A 26,419-nucleotide genomic window follows, 5' to 3' on the forward strand; every position below is an offset into this window, starting at 1 on the left:
CAACCAGAACTGCCTTTAGAGCTTCCTCGCCGAAGAGTAGAGATCCGGAGTAAGGAGCCTTGGCCAGGTTCAGTCTGGCCGCTGAATCAGCTTGCCAGTGGCGAAGCCAGAGGGTGCGACGAGCGACTATTTGAGTTGTCATGGCTCGTGCCCCTAGTTGAGTGGCATCCAAAGTGGCATCGGCCACAAAAGCTGCTGTCTTACGTAATTTCGATAGTGCTGTTCTGAAGGCGACAGGATCAGGGTTAGCGTCCTCTAGAAGGTCATCCATCCACATCATAGAGGCTCTGGAGAAGATGGAGGCTGAAGCGGAGGCACACATGGCTAGGGCAGTGGCCTCGTGATTCTTGTGGAGGGCGAAGTCTATTCGTCGCTCAGTAATATCTTTTAGGTGGGATTCCCCTTCCCTGGGCAAAAGAGATCTTGAAACGAGGCGAGCGATCGGTTCATCTATGCCAGGGACATCTAACTTGGTGGCAAAGTCTGGGGCTAGGGCGTAAAGTCTGTCAGCCAGGTTCTTGAAGCGTCGAGCTTTGAGTGGATGAGCCCATTCTTCGGAGCTAATTTGGCAATTGGGTCCGGCACCGAGATGTAGTGTTCAGTAGGTGCAGGGGATTTGAGGACCTTGGCCCCTTTGATAGCTGGGGCGGGCGAAGTTGAAGGCGCAGTCTGGAGACCAAGGGTATGAAGTACCCTACGTGCTAGCGGCTGATAGTCTGAGGTATTAAACAAGCGATACGATGTATCCTCCTCATGATCTGAATAGTTGCTCCAGTCGTCTCCTTCAACATGGTCAGTGAAAGTTGACTCCTCCGCATACGAGGCTTCGTCCGTACATCTGCCTCTGGCTACATCAAAGGGATCTGGTGAACAGGAAGGATGAGCTTCATGGCACGCACGTTGGTCCATGTTGAGTGGAGGTATGGCAGGAACTTGTGGTAGTGACTGCATTTGGGTGAAAAATGCCAGCATGGCTTGAAGTTGGGAGAGGAAATCAGGAGACAGCTGCAGACCAGATGTGGCAGATGTGTGTGCCTGATGAACTATTGGAACAGATGTTTGAGGCGGTAAACCAGAGGTAGGTTCGTTAGGCGAACAGTGAGCGGGAAAGCCAACAAACTCTTCCTCGTCAGAGGCAGCAGCAGGGGAATGGAAAATATCACTTATGTGTGTCTGTGCTGTGGTGGTGATTGGCACAGAGACATAACGAGGGCGCTTTGATTTACTATGGCTGGAAAGATGTTTTGTCTTAGCCAGTGCTTTGGCATGTCTGGTCTTAGATGTGTTAGGATGTTGTGGCTTGGCTGATTGTGGCATGTCTGGCTGATCTGGCACCATGTGTGTTGATGGTGACATGCCTGGCTGTTCTGCCATCTTATATTAACTTGGGTGCAGTACACTGCCACGGAGGGGGCAGGATGTAAAGACCCGAACTGGCACAGCGTACTACCACGGAGGGGGTAGAATACACTGGCAGATGGCGAAGTGCACTGCCACAGAGGGGGCAGAATGCACTGAGATATCAGCGTTAATATAATATAGGCAGTGTTAGAGTTGGCACACTCAGATTAGCGCTGTAGGCTGGGTTTTAGGCTTGTTCACGGCCCCAGAGGGGGCAGAATATACAATATAAATCAGGTTTAGTACAAGTCAGCCACTGATATAAAGCTCCAGCCTTGATAATATAATCCAGCCACTAGGATTAAAGCTCCAGCCTTGATAATACAATCCAGCCCACTAGGATTGGAGCTCCAGCCTTGATAATATAATTCAGCCACTAAGATTACAGCCACAGTAAAAGTGTGTGTAAATCAGCCCTGTGTAAGTTTGTCAGCAGCACATATACACAAACATACGGATAGATAGCCTGCAGGGGAGGTATCCGATGGTTAATAATGGTAACAAAAAAGGCAGGAAATTTGAAGTCAAAAAATGGCACCCGGAAAAAAAAGAGCGGGAAAAAAAATGGCGGAGAGGGAAGAAGCAATGGCGGCGTCGGAAGCGAACTGGGGGAAGGGCTGCCCAGCACAGTCCCGTAGGAGGAACCGCGGGGCCGAAAACCGCACTAGCGGCTCTAAAAAATCCCCTGGCAGTAAGGGAAAAACGGCAGCCACCGCAGAGAGAGCCGCCGTCGCCGTTTGCAAAGCCCTTCGCAGTGAGAATTAAAGCCACGTAGCGAGGGTGATCTGAGGAAAAAAGGTATGATGGGGTAACAGCGGGAGCCGCAGCTGCAAGCTCCGGCTGGGATCGGAAGAGCCGCAGCCGCGGCAACAGAGCTGGGGGGGGAGGCTCAAAAACGATCAAAACCAAGATAACCGCAGCCGCGGTCACTGAGGGAACTCCCAGGCAACGGATACAATAGAGCCGGGGGGGGGTGCTCGAAAACTGCCAAAAACAAAGAGAACCGCAGCCGCGGTCTCAGAGGAACCCCCAGTCAAGGAAAGAAAATAACTTGAAAAGAATAGCTCGGGAGAAAACGAAGAGAGCCGCAGCCGCGGTCTCTGAGGGGACCCTCAGTATGCTAAACACAAAAACAGAAAAAGGATCTGAAGACAAATACACAAAGAAATACGAGACTTAGCTAAATGCTACATGTAATTCCAATCTTGTTCGTACGAAGGCAAGAATGAACTGGAGAGTGGGAGGGGCCTGACGCCCCTAGTCTTGACTTCAAAGACATTCTTGCCTTCGCACGATAGGTGGAGCTGAAACCCGTTGTGATGGCCGGACTCATAGGGAAAACACCTGCACTTGGCTGACTTTCTCTTCTCCTAAAGATACAGGATCAGTCTCAGGCCCTGAACCTGGCAACCCTAGCAGAGATACAAATGTCACCTACTTGAATGAGTCAATTTGTCAAGTCAAAATTACTGTCAAAAATAATTTAACCACTTCCGCCTTATGTTGGGGGTGCTGCCACTCTTCATATGGAAAGTCTAGTGAGAATAGAACATGCACTTGCAATAAAAGAAAGTATAGCAGTAACAATCACTTCCATAATGTATTCCACTGTCAACAACCAGTTAACAAGATTCACAAGCGTTTTACTTACCTAATTTTTTCACACTGCATGTTGTAGGTAGATGACAACAAAGAATAGGTATCATCCTTTACTTTTAGTGGGCAATTTTTTATAACACAATTTTAATGGGTAAATGGATGGCTGATAATAACAAGATATCTGATGAATCAGACCAAAGATCCATGTAGTCCAGCATCTGCTTCCTCATGGTGGCCAACCAGATGTATTTGGGAAGCCCACAAGCAGGATATGAAGTAGGGATGGGTGAGAATTGTTGGAATATATGAGGGTTCAACTCCAACTTGGTGAGTTGAGGCTGCATGGGTTAATAAGGGTAGCTAGAGAGCTAGACCTCTTGCTGGTTGAGGCTATACTTATCCCTTTGATCCTGCCGTCTCTTCCCTTCCTGCTAGACTGATAAGCAACAGGATGTTTGATCCCAGTTCCTTCCCACCTCTCTCTGTGTTCTCTTTCTCTCGAGAGGGGAGCAGACATCTTCTCTTTGTCTCTCCTCTCAACCGGGATCAGGGCGAGTACTGGGACTAGTACTCGCTGCTCCAGCACAGCCAGTTAGCTAGATATAGAACTCTTTCCTATCAAGCATGTACTTCCAGAATAAAGTAGTTGTTTCTTATTTTAAAGCTTAAAGTCTCTGTCTGACTGATTTGCAGGGAAGGTAGATCTTAGCAAAGATTCACACACACACACTAAGCTCGCTCAATACTCTTCGTTCCGCAGCGCTATGCAACTTTGCTACGCATCTCAACAGAGAGAAATTTCGACAAGAATTTGATTCAATTCACATTTCAAGCTGTATCTATCAAATCTGCACTTTCCAAAACAATGAGAATCGAAACACAGCCATCCTTTGAAATTTGCACTTATTCGAATTTTGCAATGCAGCTCACCAAACAATGTTTACATTATATTATATTATTTATATTATACATACAAAAATGTTTAGATTTATATCCTGCCCTGGGCTCCTACTGGGAGGAAGGGCAGGATATAAATCTAATAATAAATACATACATAAATAATGCATATATTAGGGGCAAATGAGCATAATTAAATGTGAGTGACAATAACATGCAAAAATGCATTATATGAAGATAAATGGCTTGCAAAATGTGTACATTAGTCAAAACTGCCTAAAATAGGTTAATTAGGAGAAATGTGCACTAAAATGCTGGAGAATTTTCATAAGGATTTTCTTTTTAAAAAATCTGCAAATTGCTGCAGAAATGTGGCAAACTGAATTTAAGATAAGAAAAATGAGAAACTGGGAGAACCGAAATTGACAGATCTTCCCATCCCTACTATGAAGGCAACAATCTTCTCCCACTGTTGTTCCCAGCAACAACACTGTTGTTCCCAGGTATTCATTGGTATACTGCCTCTAAACTTTGAGGTTTTATGTAGCCATCATGACTAATAGCCATTGACAGACCTATCCTTCATGAATTTGTCCAATCCCCTTTTAAAGCTACTTAAGCAATCAATAACATACAAATAAATAGTAGTCAGCGGCTTACCAAAGTCACTTTTGTACTTTTTATTAAATATAGGCATACCATCAGTTGTTGCTGATCATCAGTAATAGGGAAATGTCCCCTCCCTTTTGATTCTTGGATAAATAATTTCTAACCCTCCAACTTTTTGGCTTATTAACAAAGCAATCCAAAGTGAGTGGGAAAACCCAAGGCAGAGGAATCGCCAACTCCAAAGCCTTGCTGAGCTCATGCTGGCAGAGCAGAATGCAGCTGCATTTCTCTTCCTTCCACTTCATTTCATTGTAAAGGAAATGTCAAAACAATATGTAAAGAAGTCATTAATTATGTATCATTTGTGGACTTAAAAAACCACAAGTATGTGAGTGAATATCATCTGGATTTGCTTGAATGATTTCTTCCTGACTGCAGACAAACATGTGAACTGAAGCAATTCCTGCCTCCTTTTCTGTTTTTGTTGGAATTCTCTGACATCCCTACTCATCTACAGAGAGCGAGATATGCAAAATCTGATGGCCCCTGGATACCCACCCATAATATCATAGGATTATGCACTAAAGCTGTAATCCTAGCCATGCTTACCTGGGAGTAAACCTAACTGGTCATAACAGAGCTTACTTCTGAGTAAGCGTCACAGGACTGCACTTTAATTGCCTTAGATCAGGGGTTCCCAAACTGGGATCCATGGACCACCAGTGGTCTGCAAACTTCATTTAGGTGGTCCAAGGCACATTTGTGAAGAACACTTACAATCTGAATTGTATGGAATTCAAATTGTATTATAACATAACAAATAAAAGAATCAATAAAATACAATTAAAAATCATACAAGATACATTAGAATTGCTACATGCAGAAAAAACATTAAGTGGTCTGCCAAGACCCTTAGAAATTTTCAAACGGTCCATGGGGGGAAAGTCTGGGAACCACTGCCTTAGATTTTGCTACTACATTAACACATGATCTAAATATCTGAAATTACTAACCATGCTATTTGTGTAATACTAGTGCAGGCACCGTGGTGCCCTCCAGATGTTCTGGACTACAACTCCTATAATCCTTAACCAATAGCCATGCTGGCTGAGGCTGATGAGAGCCATAGTCCAGAACATCTAGAGGGCACCAAGTTTCCTACCCCTGGTGTAGTAACATCACTGCCTCCTTCTCCTGCAAAACAGGTCTGAAGAATATCCTAATATGACACAAACAATCAAACATATTAAATTCTGTATAAAACAACTTAACCTTGCTCCTGTAACATTCGCTCTACTTCCAGTTTTTCTTTCACTTTGTTAATGCCTGTCTGTGTTGCTTCATTGCGAGTCTCCTCAATGAGCTCTATTCTTGCTTGTTCATATTGTGTTTTAAGAAGAACATCCATATCAAGAACCTGAATAAAACCATATTTAGGGAATTATAAATAAAATATTAGGGAATTGTGGGGGTGGGGGTCTGCACAATTTGTCTCAAAACATACAAGTAGTAACTTGAGCAGTCCCACCTGCTCATCCACCTGTCCCTATTAGTGCATCTGCTTCCAAGTTTGGTAATCAAAGTTGATACCTCATAAACAGAAGATAACTTTATTGTGATGTCTGTTATATTTACACCGACAAACACTTTCCAACATCCCTCATTTTTTTGCTGTTGTCCTATCCCTCCTCCTCCTCCACTGACCCATTTGGCAAACTTCTTCTTTTATAAAGAATCTAATTTTTCCCCTCTAAGGTGAACTGGGCTCTTGGACAGTAGGGCCCAGGTGACTTTCTCCTTGCACTGTGCATGTTGCAGAGGGAACTACTGGCCAGATTGCTGAAGCTCTATGGTGCCATCTCTGGAGATGGTGAACTGCAGCTTTCAGCCCTAGCAAAATCAAGTGGTCACTGATGAAGCCAATAAGGACCAATCTTGCCTTTAAAAATTGCTGTCTCTGTCCTGGGATTCCTGGCTCCTCAATATGAGGAACGCACTGCTCACTGTGTAGGCTGAGCTGCAGAATTGTCTGGAAGCCCTGCCGAAACCTGCAGGACTACCATCCAATCCCCTGGCATGAGACCTAGTCTCCTATCCTGACACTTATTTATTCACAGAGTCTTCAAATTTGTACTCCTTCCCCTGTTGAAGCAAAGTCATTTGTGTTTGCAAGAATGCACAGCTATTAGTCTGCTTATTCAGTATTCTTTTAAAACAAACGCCTACCCAAAGAACAGACTTCTAATCACGGAATGATAAAAGCACATATATATAAGAAATATATGAAAAGCTGTCCTCCTGGCCCATCAAAGGATGGGACGTACAATAAGAATTGCAAAGGCATAGCAGGAAATGCATTTATAGAGAGAAACAAACATAGAACCAAATTGCTATGACTTATGACAGCATAAATCTAAAATAAATCATGCATTTGCAGAACAAGGTTATAAACGTCTACTCAAATATAAGTTCCACGGAGTTCAATGGGACTTATTACAAGGTAAATATAAATAGGTTTGCAGCCTTAGTTGTTGAGGTGCTAAGAGTCAAGAAGGGGCACTTAGTGCATTAACTATAAAAAAACCTTTAATTTTGCCATTAAAAAAATTAAAAACATTGGGAGCCAGTATAGTGCAGAGGAACAGAGTGCCAAATTTAGACCAGAGACAGTACAAATTCCTACACTGCCATAAAAGTTACTGGGCTGGTTGCTGTGCCAAAGGTGGGGAACCTGTGACCCTCCAGATGGTTCTGGACTACAACTCTCATCATTCTTGGCCATTGACCATGCTGGCTGGGGCTGATGGGAGCTGGAGAATCCAACAATATCTGGAGGGTCACAGGTTCCCCACTCCTGCTCTAACTAGAGCCCACCCCACAGGATTAATGTGGTGTGTGTGAACCTGTCCTGAGCTCCTTGGGGGGAGGGGATGGCAGAGTAAAAATATCAGAAGTCATTAAATATAAGAAAATGTGTATCTTTCCTAGAGGTACTGCAGGAAAGGGTCTGAGCCTACCCATTAAAGTCCTAATCTCCTAAAATGACAGGATTTTCAACAGAGCTATACCCGATTATCTTAATGGCCCCCTTTCATGAAGATCTTTGAAGGCTAAAACCAGCAATTTGAAGCAGATCTAGAAATTAACTGGCACAACCAGTGCAAATGCCATCAAACTGGTTGAACACGTTTCCATCACACACCCATTGGGCAGCAGTATTGTTGTTTGGATGCTGCCTCCAAGCCATTTTCAAGAGCAACTTCCATACAAAGGGTGGTATTCAATGCTAGTCCTACTCAGAGTAGACCTACTGAAGTTGATTGACATGACTAACTTAGGTTTATTAATTTTAGTTGGATTACTCTAAGTAGGACTTGTTCTACAAGAGGGAGCACCATCAGTATTATCAGCTGTAAATGGATAAGAGGCACTCCTAGCCATGACTGCCACTTGCTTTTCAAGCGGCAGTGCTGGGTCAAGTAGCATCTGCAGGCTGAACATGTTTGGACATGGTAAGAAACACCCAGTCAATTACAGGTAAAATATCTTCTCCAAGAGAATTTGGCTTTTTTGTCATTTCCATTTGGTCTGGATTGTTTCAAAGCACCCTGCCATGCTCAGGAGATACAAGTGTAGTTTTAAGTTTTAAGAGTGGCCGCTGACCCGGCCAGATAGGCGACTCAGAAATAAAATTTATTATTTATTATTATTATTATCATTATTATTATTAAGTCCAGCTTGTGGTCAGAAGAGAACTGAAAGCTGGTTCACCAATCCAAGGAATGGAGAGATGCAGTGCAGTTTTGGAGAGGAAGAAATTAGCTTTGCCGTAGTGATTTGGCAGCAGGATAGATCACCACACTGGTTGGCATGTAGAAGATCACGGGTTTTTCGGTCCTTAGCACTGGCTTAAGATTAAAACCCTTAGAGTAAGGGAATACCACTGGATTCCCAAACCACTAGGTTCCTGGACCTCTTGAAGGGTGATTTCACTAAATAAGCTAATGGTAAGAAACACTATCCTTTCTTAGATATCTTGCCCACTCCACTGTAGCCCCAAGCTCTCTGTGACCATGTTCCAGAACAGGTGAACAGAAGGCATAGTTCTCCAGTATCACCACTCTTGGAAAAGGCTCTGGGCTAGCCTAATACCTTTGCGCATTGTTGCAAGGGAGTAATCTTTTTGTAAAGGTGTGCTCCCTGGGACCCCACCTTGGGTTCCTTATCAGCTTAAATAGTTTAAATAAAATAATCTACAAATTGAATTCTTGTGATTTATACACAAATATTCATTTATACTTACCTTTCCCTGATAATGGTTTGCAACCAAGCCACACAAGGTTGAACGTCCAGATAATGAAGGTCCAAATACTAGTACTTTACAAGGTGGAAGTGGCATAGGTGGTAGCAGGTAAGGACGGGGATTCAGCATAAATTCTTTCATAGCTTCCTCAGTTGAAATTGTATACATCTTACCTAAGAAACTAAAAATAAAACAAAATCATGGAACTACAGGCTTAGGATGATTGCACTAGCGTTAAGGCACACTGGATTTCTACCTACCCGAGGGCATAGTCTGTTGATCCCATGACAATTTCCCCGCATTTTAAAGCCACAGGACATGCTCGTCCCCATCTGCTGCGGCGCCATCTGTATCTAGGTGCTACAAGCTTGTAGGATGCAAGCACCCGAAAAAGTTCATCCTGAGTGCCAAAACAAAACAATTAAAGTATGTATATATTGTGCCACTTTTTAAAAAAGTGATCAATTCACATATTTCCAAAAGTTATTGCACTAAATTTACATACTATTGACTACTGAAATGTAGCTTTGCCTATGCATAATCATGGAAAGGGTTATAGGGCTTATTAAGGGTTAAGGAGAATAAAAAACCTTTGACAGAAGACAGATTTAAATTGCTTATTTTAATTTTATTTTTATTTGTCTGTTAAAAATATTTATATGCTGCCTGTCTTGAAAACATCTCAAGGTGGTTTACAGTAAGAAAAATAATACAACAATAAACTCAGCAATGTTAACAGTCAGTACAAACCTTAACTAAAAAAATGAAAGGCCTTCAAAAACAGGTAAGTTTTCAGCACACAGGGAAACTGTATCACTGTTGGTGCATGCCTTATATTGGGGCGGGGAGGAGACTATTCCAAAGAATGGGAGACACAACAGAAAAGGCCTTCCTGGTCACCAAAAAGGCAAGGTTCTGCAGGCTGTGGCACAACCATGAAGGTCTCAATAGATGACAATCCAACTTCGTTTGGATTATTTGTTTTGGAAGGATGGTAGGTAAACAAATGGAATAAAATTTAAAATATTGGAGACAATGAATAGTGCTGAGCTGACAAATCAGGATCAACTGATTGTTATCCTCATGGAATGTTTTTTCCAGCTTTGCCTTATGTTTTAATCTGTTAAGCGCAAAAAAAAAAGTTTCTGAAATCTCTATCAATAGTAACATCAGTACCTCCTTTACATGATAACGTGCTATTGCTAGAGCCAACTAATTACAGCACATGCAAATATTAAGCTTACGTTCTCTAGTCCATCTAACATTTCTTCCTCTGCACTCTGAAGTTTGGTTATAAGAGCTCCATTTCGTAGGCCCATGGATTGAAGACGGGCTATGACCGTCTAAACAAAACAAAAGCTTTTTGCATCAATTGCCATTTAAACATTTAATTAATATATGTGGTTTTTTTTCAATATAAAGCCAACAGGAATTTGGACATTTACTTCAGTGCCACTAAAAAGCCATCAACAACTTTTGTAACCTACGCACAGAGCAATTCTAAATGGGGTCAGAGAGAAGTGGCTCCATGGCCTCTTCCAAAGTCCTGCTGGCTTGTGTTGACTAGGACAGAAGGGTTTGCGTGTGTGTATATTTTCTTCTCACTTTTTCACTATGCCACCTTGAGTATCAAGCCTGTTCTGGGGCTTTCCTGCTATCATCAGCCAAAGCGTTGTGTCTGCTTGGGTGCAGCTGGGGCTTCCACTGCAGCAGACTCCCCCTGAGAGGCACCAATGTGCTATCCTAACCCTCTCCAGTCATCAGGGGAGTTAGGGCTGCACTCTTAATCTGGTTCAATGAAAGATACCAACTGTGATCCAGAATCCTACAAATGCAGGGTTTTCCATTTTTGGAAGAATAATGTCTGTGCAAATGTGAGGGTTGAAACTGCATACAGGGAAATGAATCCAAATGCCTCCTTCAGATAAATAGTTCACAAAGGGCTGTAAAAGTCCTGTTGCCTTGAAGCAAGTAGAACTGGTATTAGGGAAAATTCTTTCCATTGAACCAGACAAGCTTCTGAAGCTGGTAAACCACTCTTGAATAATGTCTACCACTGAAAGAGAACATAACTCTGTGCAGGAAAGCTCATTTGTGCAGATCTCAGCGCATTCATGAGATTCTGGATCAGAGCATGTTACCTGTGTTGCATATTTATGAGAGTTCAAAATCGATGTCTCTACATATATAACAAAAACATTTCTGAGCATCATATTCCAAGCATACTAATTAAGTTTATTTCTTGTGAAAAGGGCACAAGGCACTGGAGAAGTATTTCACAATAGTTAAAATTGAGGTTAGTTAGCATGAAAATATTCTTCAGATTCAGGCAGAAAATGTTTGGGTTTTGTGCACAATATATTTATCTCTGTAAGTGGGAAGAGACTGAGGAGCACCCTAATGTAGAAAATAGTTAAATCAATATTCTTGGATGTAACTAATTTTTGAACTAATATACTTCCTAAACTATTTGGACTCAACTAGCTTGTGGATGAGGATCTAAGTGTATTATACAACTGGGCCTTTGCTGACACTGAGAGAAGTCATGGCTCTGATAAATTTTGTTTGAAATACCATAATAGGGGAAGTAGTTTACACAATTTTTAAAAAAGTTACAGAATGAGCAGTGAAAATAATAAATCATGCTTCCTTTGAAAGTAATATGTAATAACTGCTGTGTACTTACTGCAAGGAGTTCTTCTGCAGACTTATTTCCATCTAATTCAATAAGATACTGGGAATCCTGCTCAGCCATTAATTCCTGAATGTGTAAAAAATAGAAACAAAGATGCTTGATTAATACAGCTGACTGAAAAAGTTACATTGCTATCCAATTGTGTTCCCATCCAACCTCATGTTCTCAATGACATATAATACATAAAAGCAGCTAGATTAGTGAGGACCAGGTCTAGAGCCTTCTCAGTCATGGCTCCCTCACTTTGGAACTCCTTGCCAACTGACCTCCGCCTTGCTGTGTTATCGATGGGCCTTGAAGACCTGGCTCTTGGGAGGGGGGTTAGGCTGGCAGATTGCAGTTCTAGGGGGTGTTTAATTTTTTAATGTTCTCTGTTTATGTTTTTATATGGAATGGATTTGTGTTTTGTTGTACGTCGCACAGAGTGGCAGATTAATCTCTGCCAGATGGGCGTCTAACAAATCTAATAAATAATAATAATGATGATGATGATAATAATAATAATAATATTTGAAAACAATTTGTGTAACTGATTTTTGACATTCACTTCTGTAGACCTCTTTATTAACAGGAAATGTCTAAAATTGTAGCTGAACTAAATCAGGAAATTATATTTAAAAGGAATGTATGACTGATAGAATTGCACTAAAGGATTCTTCTGAGCATGGATACAACTACACTCATACAAAAGACTCATAAGTACAATTACACTCATAACTATGCTGTGGCATGGTACAACACAGCTGAGAAACAGATAAAGAAAGGGTGTGGTACTGGCAAAGTAGCAGTGCTAACTGCTATCCTATCTACTTTGCCGATACCAGCAGCACTTTGCTAGTAGAACAAGACTGGATCTTAATCTTAACTCAAAACTACAGTACACTAGATTATAAGAGAAGCAATCAATACTCCCTATAACCAAATGCAGATGTCAGTGGCATGACAGTTTTCCAACATGCATATTCAAATATAAGCTTCCAACACAGAGGCACTCCCCACCCCTCTATAAATAAGCACGCACATATGCTAGGTAGGAAAAGGAAGCATCATTTACAAACAAGAGTGAGGTCAGCATGTACGCAATACTAGGGAAGCACAACAGATCACAAGCAAATGCTGTTGTTTATTATAAGTCACTTTACACACAGTGGTGTGGCTGTGACATTCATGCAGCCAAAATCCATATGGCAATCACTTTGGAAATGTAGCTTAATGTAATTAAAATAATTTCCCCAACCCTCATTGCTAGGAAAATGCGTGTTATCTTACAACAGATGTTTTAGAGTTCTATCACCTCATGCAATGGGCCCAATCCAGCCTCCCAGTTTTGTGCTATTACAGTTGTGGTGAGTAGGTTTAACATGAATGGTTTATAGGGGCAGTGGGCATTTGTGTAATCAGTATAACGTAGGAGCACCTCCTTACAGGGCACATGTGACTATCAGCAATATCAAGCAAATTTCAAAGAAATGATAATCTGGTACTTAATTTTTTTACTTACTTACTTCTAGAAGTTGTAGCATTGACCCCCACTTGCTCTTACCTCTAGAGGACGTAGCATAATATCCTTATAGACTGCAACGCTGTCTTCTATGTTTTCTAAAAAATCTTCTGGTCTGTGTACTAAATTTGGCAAAATTTCTGTCAACATTAATTGATCAGCTATTGCCTAGGAGTAAAAAACAACATTTACTTGGCTTCATTGTACTGAAAAAAGAATACGGCAAGCTTGGTTCTAAGGAATGAAAAATCTGAACAGCTGACTTAGCACAAAACAGTTGTCCAATGGCAGATAAAGCAGACTGAAATTTGGATGTGTTTCTGGATGATAAAAAGTATAGTATTTCTTCATCTCTCAGTTTCCCCTCAATATGATGCCCTAGTCAAACTAGGATAGAGGTGAAGACAGGGAAGCAGGTAGCAGAAAGAAAGAAAAGGGGGATGCTCCGCTCACTTTGGGCTCTGTCCCCATTAGCTCTACACTGCTCACCACCGCACATGCAGCCCCCAACAGATTACACTCGAGCGAATGCAATCCTTCGATGAAACAGCTTCCCTAGTCTGATGTGTGTGTAGCTGTAAGGGCAGAAATAATTTTAAATTCACTGAAGAAGATGTTTCACATATTTTTAATATAATTTCATTTTACTAGGAAAGTATACTGTAGTTTATGTTCTTCAATCTATTTAGGAAGCCATCTGTATTCAGTTACAAATACAACTGAGTAAAACGTATTTGACAATCTGTTTCTGATTGACTCTTCAGCCTTCCTTTACTTGAAGTATTCTTAATCCTTCCCGTTTAGGAAACATGGGTAAGTTACCTCACTTGTCTCTTCTTCTTCTTCCTCTTCTTCTTCTTCCTCTTCTTCTTCCGTAGTTTTACGTGGTTCTTTCCGCTTTTTCTTCCGCTTTTCAATAATATCAGGATCCCACTCTTCCCTTTGATATATTTGCCCTGTTTCAGGGTGCTGTCTTTGTCCACTGACTCTTTGGCACAAATCATAGTCAGGACACTAGTTAAAAATCCAAAAAATATATAGTTTACATAAAAATATTGTTCATTTGTAATATGAAAATAAGAATATCATAGTGAGTCAGAGCCAAGAAATAGCTGTCAGAAGCTGGCTGCAGTTGAACCTTGTCTCTGCCACAGCCTCACAGTTGTGTGGCACGCACTCTCCCTCCTTGGCATACTCTAAAGAGGGAGAGAATTGGGGGAGGAGAGAGCAGCCTACAGCAGCAGCATCTCATAGAATCATAGAATAGTAGAGTTGGAAGGGGCCTATAAAGCCATCAAGTCCAACCCCCCTGTGCAATGCAGGAATCCAAATCAAAGCATTCCCGACATTTGAAAGGCCAGGATATCTATAAAACAAAGCACTGCCTCGGCATAGGAGACGCAGCAGGAGCCAAGAGGGAACTCTTTCTGGATTACAACCTAGAGGTGAGCCAGGAAAGTAAATTCCTTATAGGAACAGGTACTGAGGGAAGAGGGAAGGAAATGTGCACAGTTGTCCCAGGGAGGGTTCAATGATGAGAAGAGTTCCAACCATCCTGTACTAGGAGCCAGGAACTCACCAAGACCTCTCTGAAGGAAATATGTGGGTTTGGAGCTCCGAGTACACAGATGTTTGCTGCTCTCATCTGTGAGAGACTGCAGAACAAGAAGCTATAAGCTGTAGTATTATTATATCTCCAAAATGGCTAGTACAGAATGCTCCAGAAAAGTATAAAAAGACAATGCAATAATGGACAATTTATTTAAACAGATGGCTAATTTAATGAAGACTTGTGATCAGAGTTACTGCACATAACTTTCTGCAGGTTTGGATGTTGAAACAGAAACTTTCATACCTGTCTTGGAAACTGAATTTGATTGGTTCTCTTCCATCCTAGTAAAGCTAAAAGACAGCCTCAGCACTTCATACAACTAGGCCTAGTTCAATTCAATACTGTTTGTTCGATGTCATCACACAATAGATCAGAAGGGTGGCTAAACTATATTGAAAAGAAAAAACTTCATCCAACTCCTCCTCACTAAGCTAAAGTGAATGTCATCATAGCTACGTCTAGGAGAACTTCAAATGGTCACCAACCTTTCTGAGCCACTGGGCACATTTGGAATTTTGAGAAAGTGCCATGGGCACCAGTCACAAAATGGATGCTTTAATGAGAGTTCCTCTCTGTTACTTCTGGAGAATTTCCCCTGAACACCCCTTTCCAAATAAAAGCTTCTGTATCATTATTGCTGCTGCCAAATCACCTTTTTTTGCCTTGAACATAGAAGGGTTGGACCATCAAGAGCACTTTGTGCATATCAGCACTAGAGTGAGATTATGAATAGTACATATTTGCAGTTAAAGTGGAATTGAGAAGCTCCCTACCCTCGCCTCTCCAGTCCTATGGCAGTTTCAGGGCCAAACAACAACAAAAGAAAAGTGATAGCCCCCTTGTCATTTCATTTTCTTCCCCCCAAAAAACATAAGATTTGTTCACTACAGTTTGAACCCCATAGCAAAGGAACAGTATTTTAAAACAGGCTGCCAGATAACCAAGAGAGGGCTACATATCATCACCAACCACAACTCAAGCCACAGCTCCAAACCATGTAAATGTCACGACCACCACCCCTACAAACCCATCACTTTGTACTACTCCAAGACAGAAATGGATGAGGATGAGATACAGGCTACCCTAGTTGGGGACGGGGGAAGCCTTCAGAATGCATTCTTGTGTCCTCCTAGTCTTAGAATGCAGCCCTGCTGCCTTCCCTCAGTTGATGAGTCCCCAGAAATATCTCCAGCTTTCTACCTCACCGAAACGAGTGGTTGATAAATGAGACAAGGTACTTTTAAAAAAGCAAAGCCAGCTTCTCCAAGGGGAGGGGTTAATTGCAGTGCAGACCTTGCCAGCCTTCTTGAGATTTCAGCACTCTGTTGAGATAGCATTCCTCTATAGCTGCAATAGGAGTGAGAGCTCTAGCCAGCAGGGCCTGCTGGGAGCTGTTCATGGTGCTGACTTCTCTAACCTTTGCTTAAAACGGAGGTGGGGAACCATTTTCAGATGGTGGGCTTGATACTTAAATCTCCCAGTGCCCACTGGCCATTTTGACAATTTTTGTCAATCATCTGACATCACAATGACATCTGGTGAAGTGTTTCCTTTCCCCGCATGATTTGAAATCAAACAGCATGGGTGGAGGCACAGAGATTTGCAGTTATCACCAATCAGATGCTTGCTGATGCTTGCAAAGGCACAGGACTTTGCAGGTGATGCTGATCAGCAATGCCTGCAAACCCCACTTTCTACAAGGAGCTACACTTTTGCCTGTCCCACACCTGACATCATGTAACACGTCAGGTATAGGGCAGGTGGGCATGCCTTGGCCAAAATGGGGAGGCTCGAGGTTCCCCACTGACTCTGTTTGACTTGGCCTGCCCAGAAGAGACTCATCCAGATCATGTCCACTTCCCCTATGAGTCTCAAGCTTCAGAGAACAATAGTAAGATAATAGTACCTAGTCAGTTCACACACACCTGAAAGGACTGAGCTATTATTGCAACCTAGGTTCTAAATATCACTACAAACCAGCAGTTAAAAAAAATACAAATCACAACTTGGAAAAATACAAGGAATTGAATAATTTGGAACAAAAGTCTGAATTCTCAGCAATAAATTAGGAAGTGAATGCCATCAATACTAGAGGAAATGTCTGCTTTGGGAGAAACCAAAACCTTTGTGACGACTAGAATATAAAAATGAAATATTCCACTCCTCCACAGTATTAATCACATTTGCAGAGTAAGTATTAGACTGATTGATAAATCATCCAAACTGACATTACCTTAATATTAATCAGGAAATCTGGTTTTAATTTTGCATTTCTAATCATCTCTATCTGTTCTGGTATACTCATGTACTCCTCGGAGACAGAAGGAAAATCACAAAGAACATAACCTGTGGAGAAAAACACACAGCCCAACCCCAGAAAAAAACTATTTAACTTTTTTTAAAAAAAGTAAAAATATACAAATTTTGTAACTATTATGGAATAACAACTGTGTAACTGACATTGCTGAGGATGAGCATTCTAGAAAAATCTGGTGTGAGAACATCCATTTCAATCATGCAGTTACCTTGGTTCATATGAAACAAAACTGGCCAAAAGAGACTGTGCTGGGGCTTGTTCTGAATTTACTGTGTGAATATGGAAGAGGTGGTATACCATTCTATACTGTGAGGAGACAGAGCAATGCACTTTACAGGGTTCTCAAGGCATGGAATCTAAGAGAATGAGCCTAGATTGTTTCATCCTGAATATTTGTATCATGGATTTCTATACTGCCCTTTAATAAAAAAAGTTTCCAGAATGATTTATATTTATATATTAATTTGTTGCACTGTTACTAACAAAGCATAATGTGCAAATGCATCCTACTGCTATCTTATGCACAGGAATACCAAGTAACTAATATTCAAAACCCCCAAATAAACACACATATTCTGCCTTTGTAGAAGAACAAGAGGAAAAAGAAAACAAGTACCAAAGTGAATAACCTCTGGAGATTCAATCTTATTCAGAAGCATCTTTATAAGCAGTTCTTCAGGAATACTTTGACCTTGATAGAGCAATTCCTTACTCTAAAGAAAATATAAATTATATTGTGCATATATAATGTGGAATAATTAACATATATTTAGGAATCTGTATAATACCAGCTCAGACTATTTATCCATTTGGCTCAGAATTGTCTACTCTGATTGCCAATTGCACCCCAGAGACTCTAGTAGACATCTTCCACATTATTTTTAACTCTTCCTTTTAGCTGAAGCACTATTGAGATGAAATGGACTTTCACTGGCAGTAAAGTCTGAGAATTACAGTCTTAAAAACTAAATAGAGTAGGCCCAATAAACCCATTAAAAGTATAAAGTAGAGGCTTTACCTTGAGTCCATATTCTGTTTCTGCTGTTATGTTCTCATCTATAAGCTCTAAAGCTAAAAAAGATACATCATATAGAACTGTTTAGATGTTGACTTATCAATGCATACGTACCTGAAAGAGCACAATGGAGTTTGGACTACTTTAAATGGTAATTAAACAGCAACAACATAGAATGACCATAAAACTCATTATACATCTCCCTTATTTGACTATCGCCACAGTGGGATGTAAAAACTGTCCCTGTGCTAGGTGGTTGTGCATCTCACCATATGGAGATGATGTCAGAGCTTCACTTTGAAAATTATTAACAAAATGTGGAAACCATAACATGCTCATCTATTTTATGTTGCAACTGCAACGTATCATCAGATCTTGTTTGAAATCCCAATCACTTTGGACTCCTGAAATGACTGAGAAGTATGTTCTGCAATTACTAAGCAGCCATAACATACTTTCTTCCTCCTGCAAATAGTGAAAAGACTGGATATTCCCATGGGAACTTATATGCTTAGATCCTTATCTGGGGCCTTGATACGGGGCCTTTTCTTTGGTGGCTTCAGGCTGTCCAAATGCATCCCTGGAGAACTCCATCTATGCCCTCTTTTCTCTCTTGTAAGAACATACGTTTTTCGCAAACAGAATGCTGGACTAGACAAGACCTCTGCTGGGTCAGCCAGTGGCCAACCAAATGTCTATGTAAAGCCCACAAACAGGACATAAGGGCAACACTTTCTCTTGATGCTGTTTCTCAGCACCTGATATTCAGAAACACACTGTCTTTGATTCTAGACATTGCATATAGCCATCATGAATTATAGCCCCTGATAGCCTTCTCCTCCATGGTTCCATAGTTTAACTATGTGCTGCCTCTGTGAAAATTAAAAATACAGAGGGGAGTAGAATAGATACGTTGAGCTGTTACCTAAATCTTCAACTTGTGTAAGGTTTAGGAATGTCTATCTTTAATTTTAATTGTGCAATGTTTTAGTAATTTATGGATCTTACTGTCCTTTTTTCCCAAACAAAATAGCTGTTAGGATCCTTGGTCACTGTATATTTTTAAAGTTTAAATAGCTGGCTGAAGCAAAAAAACAATATTTTGACCCAGATACCAATCTTTATTTAAAAAGAACAGAAAAAGATCCACATCTGCATGAATATGAAAACAATACTATATCTACAGCATGAATTTGCCAATTACGAGAATCCAAACACAGCAACTTAACCCACAGACTGATGAAATTGTGTGATGTTTTTGTTGGCCTAATAATAAAGGTACTGCCCTACTATGGATTTTCAGTCATAAAGTAGCCCCTACCCTCCAACCCCCCCCCAAGCTAATGCTATCTTCACAGGGCAACATTTAGACCGAGGAAACAGTGTTCAAAGGAAGGGATAAGTACTTCCCCCTACTATCCTGTGCCATTTCTCTGATCTTCAAAAAACCCATGTGTAGCCGGCTGCCAATTAATTTTAAAAAGATGAGATACTCTGATTATGGATTTCCTGGATCATGTTTATGTGACCCTGATTTCCATGAAAATCAGCACTGTGGTTTTAGCCACCAGAGGGCTCCCAAGTTTTTTCTAAGTAATGCAACCCCAGAGTAGAAACATTTGTACATTAACAGTTACTAGGAAAGAACAAAGTTAAAATCAATTTCTCTCAGATTTAAAGTAAACCCATACTGTAGTTAAAAAGATGAGAGATTCTAGTCTTGCAAACACATTAGGTTCTTTTCAATTATGCACCAACGGTAGCATTGTGGAGAAGCAATTCTTTCTGAAACAAACTGGATAATCTGCCAGATACCCCTTCATAGCCCTCTTAGCACTTTACTCAGAGTCCTGCTGATGCCAGATCAGACCTGAGCAAGCGAGAATCCAGTCACTGCCCTGCTGTGCTACACTCTCTATTGACTCTTGCAAATTTAAGCAAAGTAACAGCTCCCAAGATTCTCAGATCACTAGGGGTATTATGCCTTGTCTCTGAGGGGCAGACTGACCCAGGGGAAGAACATGAAATCGAAAGTAAAAGAAACAGGTAGCTGAAGTGACAATGAGGTTGCCAGGCTGAACCTCAGAGAGAACCTGCGTCTTCTTTAAATCACTTCACAGCAGTAAAAGATGCTGCTGCCACTATCCTTCTGGGTGAATTCAGCCACCTATTCTTTTCTGCTTGCTGAAGGTAAAATTAGATTGTCCTTGTTTCAGTGAGCAAGAGGGGAAAAGAGGGAAAGGTGTGCGAATATATGGCATGGGACATACAGAGGAGACGATTGGGAGACGCTGGGGCCACAGCATACTTTTTTGTCACAAAACTGTTCAACAGACATGTATCTCTCTACATTGTGACCTGCACCTTAGGTCAGGCTGAAAGGATATTTATTTTATTTATTGTATTTATATCCCACCATTCCTCCAGGGATCTTAAGGTGGAGTACATGGTTCTCTTTCCTTTCCATTTTATCTTCACAACAACCCTGTGAGGTAGGTCAGGCTGAGAGACTGTGACTGACCCAAGGTCATCCAGTGAGCTTCATGGCTGAGTGGAGATTTGAACCTTGGTCTCCCAGGTCCTAGTCCAGCACTCTAACCACTACACCACACTGGGTCTGTATTATTTCCTATATAAAACTCCGAAAAATGTAAAGAAGGATTATCTTCCAGCAAACTCTCACATTATCTTTTTCAGCATTTCCCAGTTTTTCAAGAATTTTGAATAGCAGACTCACCTTTTCAACCAGGATCCTAAAACTTAATATCTGAAAAGAAATTCTGAACCTATCTCAATATCCCATATTCTGACTGACAGATTCACTTGACCCAGGCACATATTTGGTGATTAAAAATGTTCACTTTTTCTTCCTACAATGAAATAAACAACTAATACTGATTAGCACCCATTAACTTTTGGTAGAAGCATTTCATATTCATACACAAAGAATTTCCATTGATATTTGGCCTTCCTCTTTTTCTACCCCCTTCTGTTTTTCCCAGCATTATTGTCTTTTCTAGTGAATCACATCTTCTCATGATGTGTCCAAAGTATGATAACCTCAGTTTTATCATTTTAGCTTCTAGTGATAGTTCTGGTTTAATTTGTTCTAACACCCAATTATTTGTCTTTTTTGCAGTCCATGGTATGCACAAAGCTGTCCTCCAACACCACATTTCAAATGAGTCGATTTTTCTCTTATCTGCTTTTTTCACGGTCCAACTTTCACATCCATACATAGAGATTGGAATACCATGGTCTGAATGATCCTGACTTTGGTGTTCAGTGATACATCTTGGCATTTGAGGACCGTTTCTAGTTCTCTCATAGCTGCCCTCACCACTCCTAGCCTTCTTCTGATTTCTTGACTATGGTCTCCATTTTGGTTAATGACTGTGCCGAGGTATTGATAATCCCTGACATGTTCAATGTCCTCATTGTCAACTTTAAAGTTACATAAATCTTCTGTTGTCATTACTTTAGTCTTTTTGACATTCAGCTGTAGTCCTGCTTTTGTGCTTTCCTCTTGAACTTTCATCAGCATTCGTTTCAAATTATTACTGATTTCTGCTAAGAGTATGGTATTGTCTGCATAACTTAAATTATTGATATTTCTCACTCCAATTTTCACACCTCCTTCATCTTGGTCCAATCCTGCTTTCCGTATGATATGTTCTGCATATAAATTAAACAAATAGGGTGATAAAATACACCCCTGTCTCACACTCTTCCCGATGGGGAACCAATCGGTTTCTCCATATTCTGTCCTTACAATAGCCTCTTGTGCAGAGTATAGGGTGCATATCAGGACAATCAGATGCAGTGGCACCTCCATTTCTTTTAAAGCATTCCATAGTTTTTCATGATCTACACAGTCAAAGGTTGCTGTAATCTATAAAGCACAGGGTGATTTTCTTCTGAAATTCCTTGGTCCGTTCCATTATCCAACGTATGTTTTCAATATGATCTCTAGTGCCTCTTCCCTTTCTAAATCCAGCTTGGATGTTTGGCATTTCTCGCTCCATATATGGTAAGAACCTTTGTTGTAGAATCTTGAGCATTACTTTACTTGCATGGGATATTAAGGCAATAGTTCATTACAGCATTCCCTGGGATCCCCTTTCTTTGGAATTGGGATATGTATTCCAATCTGTGGGCCATTGTTTAGTTTTCCATATTCGTTGACACATTTTTGTCAAAATTTGGACAGATTCAGTCTCAGTAGCTTGTAGCAACTCTATTGGTATGCCATGTCTTCCTGGTGATTTGTTTCTTCCAAGTATTTTAAGAGCAGCTTTTACCTCACATTCTAAAATTTCTGGTTCTTCACCATATGGTTCCTCCGTGAATGAATCTGTCATCCTTACATCTCTTTTATAGAGTTCTTCAGTATATTGCTTCCATCTTCCTTTTATTTCATCTCAGTCAGTCAGTGTGTTCCCCTGTTGATTATTCATCATCCCTACTCGTGCTTTAAATTTCCCTTTCATTTCTCTAATCTTTTGGAATAGGGCTCTTGTTCTTCCCTTTTTGTTGTCCTCTTCTATTTCTATACAATAACTATTGTAATAGTTTTCTTTGTCTCTACGTACTAGTCGCTGTACGTTGCATTTAGGGTTCTGACCGTGTTTCTATCTCCTTTTGCTTTTGCTTTCCTTCTCTCTTTAACTGTTTTAAGAGTTTCGTCAGTCATCCATTGAGGTCTTTCTCTCTTTTTAACTAGAGGCATTGTCTTCTTGCATTCTTCCCTGATAATGTATCTGACTTCACTCCATAGTTCTTCTGGTTCTCTGTCAACTAAGTTTAAAGCCTCAAATCTGTTCCTTATTTGATCTTTAGATTCTTCTGGGATGTTATTTAAATTGTATTTTGGCATTATGAGTGCTTTGCTGGTCTTCTTTAGTTTTACTCTGATTTTCAATACGACCAGTTCATGATCTGTACCACAGTCTGATCCTGGTCTTGTTTTTGCAGACAGTATGGAACTTCTCCATCTTCTTGCCAATTATATAATCAATTTGATTCCTATATTGACCATTTGGTGATGTCCACATGTACAGTCGTCTTTTCGGTTGCTCAAAAAATGTGTTTGCAAGAAACAAATTATTGGCTTCACAGAATTCAATAAGACTTTCTCTTGCTTCATTTCTGTCTCCTAAGCCCCATTTCCCCACAATTCCTAGTTCTTCTCTGTTCCCTACTTTTGCATTCCAGTCCCCCATGATTATCATCATATCTTGTTTTGGTGTGGGATCAACTTCCTCCTGTACTTCTGTGTAAAATCTCTCCAATTCTTCTTCTTCTGAGTTTACCTTTGGAGCGTAGAGTTGGATGATGGTTATGTTAATAGGTTTCCCATTTAATCTCATTGATATCACTCGCTCAGACCCTGCATTGTAGCTCCTAATTGCTTTTGCTACATCACTTCTCACTATTAAAGCAACCCCATTTCTTCTTGATTTCTCATTTTCTGCATAAAATATTTTGTAGCTGTCTGATTGAAAATCTCCCATTCCCGTCCATTTTAATTCACTCACACCAAGTATTGACATGTTGATACGTTCCATTTCTTGCTTGACAATTTCTAACTTTCCCTGGTTCATGCTTCTCACATTCCATGTTCCTATGGTGTGTGTCGTACAACTCCGGACTCTCCTTTCGCATCTGTGCGCATCAGCCTCTGGGCTTCCTTTTGGCTTTGACCCAGCTGCATCATTAATCACGGCGCTAGTCGTACTTGTCCTTTGTTCTTCCCCAGTAGCTCGGTGAGTGCCTTCTGACCTGGGGGTCTCATCTTCCAGCACTATCTCGTGTTGCATTTTGGATATTCTGTTCATAGGGTTTTTGTGGTAAGAGGTATTCAGAGGTGGTTTACAATTGCCTTCCTCTGAGTTTGGATGCATCTTAGTCTGGTGTCTCAGCTTTGATCATTCCGTCTTGGATGCCCCTGCTAGGAGTCTAGCCTCTTGGTCTAGACTCCTGATGGCACTGCTCTCAGATTCTTCAGCACTCTCAAACCCCCTCACCACATTAAGGTGTGCATCCTAAAGGTGGTATTACAATCTAGTGGTATATAAATTTTGTTAAATAAAGAAAGAAACGTGTGTCAATATCCTGAAATGACAATGGAGTACTGGTTAAAATCTATTTCATCTGAGTGCAGTCTTTATGAAGTCTGTGGTTGAATGATGATGTGGGGACCCTCACAGAAACAGCTTAATGGGTAGGGCAGAGCTGCTACACTAGCTTCCCAGCAGGTAAGTTGCTGTTGCTTATTGGGAGGGAGAGAGATGAAGTGACAGTGAGGTTGGTGTGGTGCAAATACACTGGCAGGAGCAGCAGATTGGTTCTGCAGGTGCACCTGCACTGCACTGACCTCTCTACCCCTTCCCGGTAAGCTACAGCAGCTGCTGGGATGCTAGTGTAGTAGCTCTTCCCCATCTACTGAGCCGCTTCTGGATCTTCATTATTTTTAGAATTCTACTCCAAATATGACTTAGTTGGGCTGAGTGAAGTCAAGGGCACTACCCATATAAGCCCATCACAGAACATGAGAAATCTTCATCCCAACAACATTGGCTTTGCTTTGGGATTTTAACAGGCACCATTAGGAGTGCTACATAACCGAAATAAAATCTGTCAGTACCCAAATTTAACAGGAAGGTTACAAAGTGTGTATCGCTCACAACAAAAGAAGAGCACGTCTTCAACTCAGAAATGCAAGATCATTAGAATACATCAACTGTGCTGGACCAGACCAAAAATCCATCTGCCTGTATAATCTGAAAGAGGGGCATGAAGGCAACATTTTGTTGTTGTTATTACCTACACAAGCTTTAATGTCTTCTGAAGACATCACAAGACAATTCATAGGAAAATGCAGATTTTTTCATTAATCTAACAGATACCTGGAATTTTACAAACCATTCAAAAATGCAAGAAATGAAATATTGCCAAACTAACACAATGTATTTAATATTTACCATCTACTAATGTGCATTTCCAGATCTGGGCTAATTTTCTAGCTAATGTTTTCTTCCCAACACCCTGAAAATAAAAACAAGCAGACACAAAAGGATTTTTGAAGTGCTTCAAATGTGACAAAATACAATTGAAAGACAAAGACTGATATGTGAAATCTTTGTTACAGATCTTGAGTTACAGATTAGAAATTCTATTCAGTCTATTACAAGTTGACATAAGGTCATCCCAATATCTGACATAATATATTACATATTTCTCATTTTTTACAGTAAGCATAAAATTGTGCCTTCTCATCCTTGCTGACTTTCACAGCAAAAACATATTTGACACTTTTTAACTCGCTAGCCCTGGAAAGCCAAAATAACTGAAGTGATTTGATTCTGTCTTCTATGTTGTGAACACATTTGCTTTCAAGATTTCATGCTGGGCATGGGTGAGGGAAGAGAAAGTTAACTAAAGTACATTTCTTCTACTAAGTGAAAATGGATAGCGATGCAGAAGTAGGTAGGAACTCAGCTAGGACGAATAGCTTATTGCTTAACTGTGTGCCTAAGGGAGAGTCTTGAGTGACATACATGACAACAGGAGTCACTCCATTCTGGAAAGTGTACTCAACATGCTGTTGTCACACATATAATCTTCTGTTGAGGATTGAGCTCAGGGGAATAATTTGTGCCAGTTTTTAAGTAGAAAGGGCTATGCAAACCACTGATTGGCTAAGCAGCTATGACATCATAAAGCATCTTTCTCAGGAACAGTTTTTCAATTTAAGAGCAAATGACAGGTTTTTATTTTTAAAAAATAAAGTATACGGTAACTGTTTAAATGAATAGCTGTACAAATAATGCTTGTATATATTTGTACAAGATTTGTTCTTTAAATAACAAGGGACAGTCCAACAAAAGAATGAAGGAGGGGGCAAACCAGCCACAAAATCAGTGTTTGCTGCAGAGACAGCCATGAATGTCATTTGAAGAAGCCAGGCTTATGCCACAGGGCAAAGAAACATGGTGGCTCCTGCTTTTCATGCACGTTGGTATGCTCCTTAACTTTCTCTGGATTGTGCCTATCATGTAGAAGCAAATCCTCCAGATGGGCAAGTGCACCTTTGCCTCTGGATCTGTTTCAACAAAGCCCACTCTCCCCCACTCTGAAACTGAGGCTCAGAGCACACTAGTTGCCTACAGCAAGGATTTCCATTGGCCACACCTGGAGGGGCAATGGGTTGATCTGTTGATCAATTGCAAAATCTTTGAAGCTGCATTTTTTTTAAAAAAAAGTCAAGCGGATCCCACTAGGTTTCACGGTAAAAAAGGGTGGGGTGTGACTAGCGTCATGAGTCCCTATTTCAGAAAAGAGAGATGGAGACGCATTGGAAGTGGCAGAACAGTAAGTGTGTCTCCATCCTTAGTGAAGAAAGTTTCCAGAGGAGTTTAGTAAGAACAGGCACAAACATTTTGGCAGTGAGCACAACGCAAGGCTTGTT

General features: G+C 40.8%; 1 protein-coding gene across 8 annotated transcripts in view; it reads right to left on the reverse strand.

The window, feature by feature from the left end:
* Positions 1–26,419, reverse strand: part of AK9 (adenylate kinase 9) — a 120,944-nt gene that overhangs the window by 91,563 nt on the left and 2,962 nt on the right. For all 8 annotated transcript variants that reach the window (XM_061623584.1, XM_061623582.1, XM_061623586.1 and 5 more), the window contains exons 3-13: positions 24,933–24,996; positions 17,953–18,005; positions 17,551–17,647; positions 16,851–16,963; positions 13,828–14,019; positions 13,048–13,173; positions 11,496–11,570; positions 10,054–10,152; positions 9,070–9,209; positions 8,810–8,990; positions 5,779–5,923 (exon numbers count right to left, since the gene is read on the reverse strand). In XM_061623584.1, coding sequence (XP_061479568.1) covers positions 5,779–5,923; positions 8,810–8,990; positions 9,070–9,209; positions 10,054–10,152; positions 11,496–11,570; positions 13,048–13,173; positions 13,828–14,019; positions 16,851–16,963; positions 17,551–17,647; positions 17,953–18,005; positions 24,933–24,996 — 1,285 coding nt within the window. The remainder of the gene's footprint in view (positions 1–5,778; positions 5,924–8,809; positions 8,991–9,069; positions 9,210–10,053; positions 10,153–11,495; positions 11,571–13,047; positions 13,174–13,827; positions 14,020–16,850; positions 16,964–17,550; positions 17,648–17,952; positions 18,006–24,932; positions 24,997–26,419) is intronic.

The sequence above is a fragment of the Rhineura floridana genome, chromosome 4 (assembly GCF_030035675.1).
Source record: "Rhineura floridana isolate rRhiFlo1 chromosome 4, rRhiFlo1.hap2, whole genome shotgun sequence".
Taxonomy (NCBI): domain Eukaryota; kingdom Metazoa; phylum Chordata; class Lepidosauria; order Squamata; family Rhineuridae; genus Rhineura; species Rhineura floridana.